The sequence below is a fragment of the Tupaia chinensis genome, unplaced genomic scaffold, assembly GCF_000334495.1.
Source record: "Tupaia chinensis unplaced genomic scaffold, TupChi_1.0 Scaffold000451_1, whole genome shotgun sequence".
NCBI lineage: Eukaryota > Metazoa > Chordata > Mammalia > Scandentia > Tupaiidae > Tupaia > Tupaia belangeri.
In genome coordinates, this window is record NW_006159957.1 from 206362 (window position 1) to 213089 (window position 6728).

The following is a 6728-nucleotide window of genomic DNA, read 5'->3' on the forward strand; positions in this document are numbered from 1 at the left end:
AACTCACACCAGGCATGTGTGTGTGTGTGTGTGTGTGTGTGTGTGTGTGCGTTTGTGCATATCCAAAGTCCTGAGAAGAGAATGGAGGAGAAGGGATTGCGGCATGGCCATCCCCCTAGGGGGTGAGTTCTCGCTTTCTGTCTCTGTCTCTTTGTGTCTCTCCAGTGAGCGCACATGCCCTATAGCAAAAATCTCAACAACAACACAAGATACGCCAGGTGCATGTGCATGCCTAAAATCCTAATGGGATGGAGAGCTGGAGAAGGGACTGTGGTGTGACCACACTCCATTGAGAGGTGCTCACTCTCTCTCTTTCTCTCTCTCTCTCTCCTCTCCACCCCCCCTCCCGGTGAATGCATGAAACTTCTAGCAAAAAATAAAAAAGAAAGAAGAAAGAAAGAATGACAGGAGAAAGAGAGAAAGAGAGAGAGAGAAAGAGAGAGAAAGAAAGAAAGAAAGAAAGAGAGAGAGAGAGAGAGAGAGAGAGAGAGAGAGAGAGAGAGAGAGAGAGAGAGAGAGAGAGAGAGAGAGAGAGAAAGAAAGAAAGAAAGAAAGAAGAAAGAAAGAAAGAAAGAAAGGAAGAAAAAGAAAGATAGGACTTGTCACTGCATTTGTTATAAGAAAGTATTGAGCCCCCTTTTCTTGTCCCAGATGTCTTATTGCTTGTCTTCTTCAAAACAGCCCTACAAACTGGTTACTGTTATCATCCCCATTTATAGAGAAACCAGGACTTAGAAGGATTAAGTAATTCACTCAAGGCCACACATGTACTCAGTGCCAGAGCCAGGACATCCCCAACACCCAACACGCATGCTCTTAAGATGGCACAAAACCCGGGACCAGCAGTTGGCATAATGGCTATGTCGCTGGACTCCCACCTAGGCGACCACGGTTTGCATCCGGTGGCATAAAACTCAATGCCAGGCGCGTGTGCGTGTGTGCCCAAGATACTGAAAGGAGAATGGAGGAGAAGGGGTTGTGGCGTGGCCATAGCACGTGCCCTATAGCTTGGCGTGGCCAAGCACACGTGCCCTATAGCAAAAACCTCTTTAAAAAAAAAAAAAGATGGCACAAAACCCAATGAGAATGACACAAGATGATGTAAGGGAAACTTCTGGCACAGTGCCTAAGACAGAGCCAACACTTGTAAAATTGTGCTCATTTTCCAATCGTAGTGACGCTGGTGATATAATGCAGTTTTATATGAAAAGAGGTAATACTCTTGGTACATTTTATTTTGTAGTTGCTTTCCTTCCTTAGTGAAGGAGAAAAAACTCTAAATTCTGTCTTGTCTGCCAAACCAGAGGTGAGGGACAGATGTCTTCCTTCGGCCCTTTCTTTCTTTCTTTTTCTTTCTTTCTTTTCTAATTGCCTTTGGGCCCATGTTCTTGTTTGAGAGAAGAGAGAGAGACAGGGAGAAAACATCTCCAATGAGGCATAGTTAGACCTCAATCTCTTCTCCTTCGTTTCTCCTTTCCTTTGGGATTTGGGGCATTCACACACCTACACCTAACATGTTTTTCAAGCCACCAGGGCCTGGATTCAAACCAGAGCCATATAGGATCCAGCTCCCCTAACCACTAGGTCGTGGGAGGGACTGCACTTGGGTACCAGAAGTGGACTTTGCCATGAAACATTCAGCTATTGCTTCTGCAGTTTCTCTTTAATGCGAGGTCATTTGAGAAGGATTTTAGAACCCACATCCTGGAGGGGGAGCACAGACTGTTACAAGCTTTCTGAAAGAGCCGTGTCCTTGAACCCAGCAACTTTACTTCAAGGACCTACAATCACAGATATGTCAAAGCATTTAGCTTTTAAAATATGCATCACAGGATTGTTTTTAATAGCAAACAAAATGGAAAACATTCAATGTCTAAAAATAGGAGATCATGGGATGCCTTTTCATTTATTTTTACATCATACTCAATTTCTTTTTTTCAGTTTTTCATATTTTTCCATGTAGAGTTATTTATTTCTTTGGTTAAGTTTATTCCTGGGTACCTTGGCTAAGAAAAAATTAATGTAATCAAAATGTCCATTCTACTGAAATTAATTTACATATTCATTGTGATTCTGACCCAGTTAACAGTGACATTCTTCACAGAAATAGAAAAAAATGATAAAATTTGTCTGGATTCATAAAAGACCCCATATTACCAAGGCAATACTGTATAAAAATAATAAAGTAGGAAATATCTCAGTATCCAACTTCAAAATATATTACAAAGCAATGATAATCAAAACAGCATTGTACTGGCACAAAAATGGACATATAGATCAATGGAACAGAAGAGAGAATACGGAAATAAACCCCAAATCATACAGTCAACTAATCTGTGACAAAGAGTACAAGACAATGCAGTGGAGAAAGAAAGTCTTTTCAGCAAATGGTGCTGGGAAAACTGGATATCCACCTGCAGAAAATAAAACTGGATCCCTATCTATCACCGTTAATAAGAATCAACTCAAAATGGACCAAAAACTTAAATGTAAAGCCTTTAACTATAAAACTACTACTAGAAAACTTAAGTAAAATGCTTAAAGACCTTGGAGTAGGCAAAGATTTCTTAACTAAGACCCCTAAGACATAGGCAATAATTGCAGAAATAGACAAGTAGTATTACATCAAGCTAAAAAAGTTTCTTCACAGCAAAGGAAATAACCATGAGAGTGAAGATAACAACCCTCGGAATGGATCAAACATTTGCAAATTATGCCTCAGTCAAAGGATTAATAACCAGAATATATAGGGAACTCAAGCAGCTTACTCATTAAAAAAAAATTTTTTTAAGAATAATTCAATTTAAAAGTGGGCAAATGAGCTGAACAGACAACTCACCAAGGAAGATATGTGAATGGCCAAAATGCATTTGAATAAATGTTCAACATTACGTATCATAAGGGAAATACAAATCAAAACCACAGTGAAATACCACTTAACCAAAGTCAGAATGGTTATGATAAAAGAATAAAGAATGACAGAACGCTGGTGAGGCTGTGGTGAAAAGGGAATCCTTTTACACAATTGGTGGGAATGTATTGATAAATTTATACAACCAGTATGGAAAACAATATAGAGATTTCTCAAAAGCCTACAAATAGAACTACCATATGACCAAATAATCCTATTCTTTGGTATTTACCAAAAAAGGAAAACACTCAATTGGAAAGAAACTGGCACATTTCTGTTTATTGCAGCATTGTGTACAATCGCTAAAACATGGAATCGACCTAAGTAACCAAGTACGGATGACGGTATTGAATAACTGTGGCACATAGACACTATGAAATACTTACTACTCAGCCATAAGGAACAATGAGATTCTGTCATTTGATTCAAAGTGAATAATACAGAAGACTTAATGCTAAGCAAAGTAAGCCAGTATTTGAAAGACACACACTGTATATTCCCACTCAATATATACTTAATATCTTCACTTTATGACAAAAATTGACAGACCTGCCTGAAGATAAGATAGTAGGGAGGATAAATGTAGATAAAAGAGACTGTAAGGGAGCGAGAGGAGGAGCAAAGGGGAGATGCAGAAGAGAAAGAAAGTCTTTTCAGCAAACGGTAATGGAAAAACTAAATATCCACCTGCAGAAAGTGAAACTGGGCCCCTATTTCTCACCATTAATAAGAATCAACTTAAGGGACCAGCAGTTAGCGTAATGGCTATGTCGCTGGACTCCCACGTAGTCGACCACGGTTCACATCCTGGACCCGGTGGCTTAAGACTCATGCCAGGCGTGTGTGCATGCGTGCCCAAGATCCCGAGAGGAGAACGGAGGAGAAGGGATTGCAGCATAGCCATCCCCCCTGGGGGGGTGATTTCTCGCTTTCTGTCTCTCTGTCGCTCTCTATCTGTCTGGCGAGCGCACGCACCCTATAGCAAAAACCTCTCCAAAAAAAAAAAAAAGAATCAACTCAAAATAGATCAAAAACCTAAATGTAAAGCTTTAAACTATAAAACTACTCCTAGTAAACTTAAGTAAAATGCTCAAAGACCTTGGAATAGGCAAAGATTTCTTAACTAAGACCCCTAAAGCACAGGCAGTAATCCCAGAAATAGACAAGTAGCATTACATCAAGCTAAAAAGGGAAGATGGGGGGGAGGGGAAAAGGGGAAAAACACTTAACAGACAAAAAACAAATTGGAAATTTCTCTGTTGAAAATGATGTATATGGTATTATTCTTGATTTGATTGTCATGTATTACAAGCATACTTTGAAAAACCATAGTTATTTCCCCTGCATGGTGTTAACTTCCATATTGAACTCCTAGCCTCTCTGCTGTCGATTGCTGAATTTCAATGGAGAACTATTTTCTGGTTTCGGCCTACGACGAATCATCCTCAGACCCATTGGTTTGGGAATAGGGATAAGGCGCCAAGAGGCCTCACTGTTGTCCACACAACCATTAAATTACCTTTTTGAATACTAGGTCATAATCCAAACCTACTCTCTGAATCAACCAACCTAAAATTGGGCCTCCTTGTCAGAGTTCTAGCTTTTCTGTCTTTTTCGAAGGACGACATCCTCTTATTTTCATGCTGAGACTCACTTTTAGTTTTCCAGATGCCTGTCAAAATCTCTGGTTCTGCTCACCCTCACTATTCACTTTCATGTATGTGGATGTCTTCTCACATTTCACTGGTGTCTGGGGAGCAAGAACAGCTAAATGTGTGCTTGTTTTTCCATTGAATCCAATTCCCATTGAATCCGATTCCCATTGAATCCGAAGTCCTTTGTATTCGTTTTCCTCCTCCCAACTTTCTAAATTGAGTATGTGGCATTCTGTTCATAAGAAGAAAAATAACAACAAAAGCTCTTCTTAAAATGGACGGGCTTTGGAAATATGTCCTTACCGGGCACAAAAGAAAAGAATCTTGTCCTTTTTTTCTACAGACTGTGAGAGCATTATGCAGACACTGCTTTGCCACTGAGCTTCCAGCTGATTGAGAAAGAGATCAGAGAATTTTGCCACAGAGCTCAATGTCTCCCTCGTGCTTTTAATTTCCCCAAGCCGAATTAGAAATGCCATTCATTCAGTAAAAGCCAAATAGAAAGCCTGTGATTAAGCAGATGTATCAGTTAGTTTTTGCTGCATAACAAAGTACCCCCAAATTTAGAAAATGCTTAGTGGCATTTTCTAGCTTAGGTGGACACAGTGGTTATTGCTGTGGGGTTCGCCCAGGCTCACTCACAGATTTGCAGTCAGATAGTGGTCAATGGCCTTACTCATCTCTCTGCAGGTTGACTGGCTATTGGCTGGGATAAGAAAGGTGAGTGGACCAAGTGTCTCATCCCCTTGAGCTTATTCACCTGTTGAGGGGTTGCAGGTCTCCCAGAAGTAGTCAGAGAGGACACTGTGGGGTTCAGGACTCATGAAGCATCCCTGCACCCCTGCCCCTGGTCAGAACAAGTCACAAGGCCAGTCCAGATTCAAGGGATGGAGAAAGAAACCCCACATCTTGATGGAAGGAGTTACAAAGCATTGTAGCAACTTTTGCAATTCACCAGGTTAGATCTAATTTTTCTGTCTTCTGATTCTGTTTCCCTCAGGCTTCTGAGGACCCAGTCCCTGGAATGGTTCTACAATAATGTGAAGAGCCGCTTTAAGCGCTTTGGCAGCGCGAAGGTCCTGAAGAACCTGTACAGGAAACACCGGCTGGAGAGTGGCGCGTGCTTTGACATGTTAGGTACTCTGGCTGCTGAGGGTCTGCACGTCTTTGGTGGGCTGCTGGGGTAGAAGACTTGGTTTGTTCCCCTGCACACCCGCGTGGGACAAAAATTTGCTTACACAGCTGACACTAAGGAGGAGCAGAAACAGAAAGGCAGACTCGGTCAAGTTTCCTCTCCTTGTTCCAGCATCCCCCCTGGGCTAGAGCTGATGACCAAAATATTTCTGAACATTGTGGATATTTTCATTTGGATCCCTAGAAACTAAACATTCCTGAGCTGGCCCTGTGACCTCATGATTAAGGGAGCCAGATTCCTCCATGGCCAATCAAGTTCAACTCCCAGCTCTAACACGTTGAAAACATACTGGGTACATGTATGCACATGTCCAAAGTCCTGACAGTATTGAGAAATGGGGTGCAAGGGGTGGTGATGTGACCACGCTCCATGGGGCGGGGCTTTCTCCCTCTACTTCTGTCTTTCTCTCTTTCTCTGGCAAGTGCACACACACCGTGTCAAAATTTTTTAAATAATAAGAAAACAAAAAAGAAAGGACAATTCTTGATCATTATCCCTAAGTCCAGTTATAACATTGGAAAGTGACTTTCATTTGGTTCAAGAGAGACTAAGTCTGCTCTCAGAGGATGTGTGCTTGATCCTAGTCTCTTACTCTAAAATTGTATTCTGACCAGGCCCAAATTATGGGATAGCTAGAAAGTTTCAGCTTCTGAGACCAGCAGGTGGTGTGGTGGTTAAGGCACTGGACTCTCCCTCATGGCAGACCACTGTTCACATCCTGGACCTGGCAACTTGCTTTCTCACTTTCTCTCTCTCTAGTTAAATTAAAATAAATGAATGGATAAATAAAATTAAATAAATATTTTTTAAAAAAAGGAAAGAAAGAAAGTTTCACCTTCCTCCCAAGAAGCATGAAGGACAAATTTTCCCTGTGTTATTTTTATACAGTTAAGACAACCAATTTAATTAGAATGAGAAAACATAGTTTCTAGTTCTCTTAGACTAGCCAGTAGAAAGGGAAGGGCTG

At 41.1% G+C, this 6728-nt stretch overlaps 1 protein-coding gene across 1 annotated transcript in view; it reads left to right on the top strand.

Annotated features, from left to right (window-relative positions):
* MYRIP (myosin VIIA and Rab interacting protein) overlaps window positions 1-6728 on the top strand; it is a gene marked incomplete in the record, with an annotated part of 307310 nt that overhangs the window by 178434 nt on the left and 122148 nt on the right. The window contains 1 exon segment of the mRNA XM_014590459.2: window positions 5567-5703. Within this exon segment, the coding sequence (XP_014445945.1) occupies window positions 5567-5703 (137 nt within the window).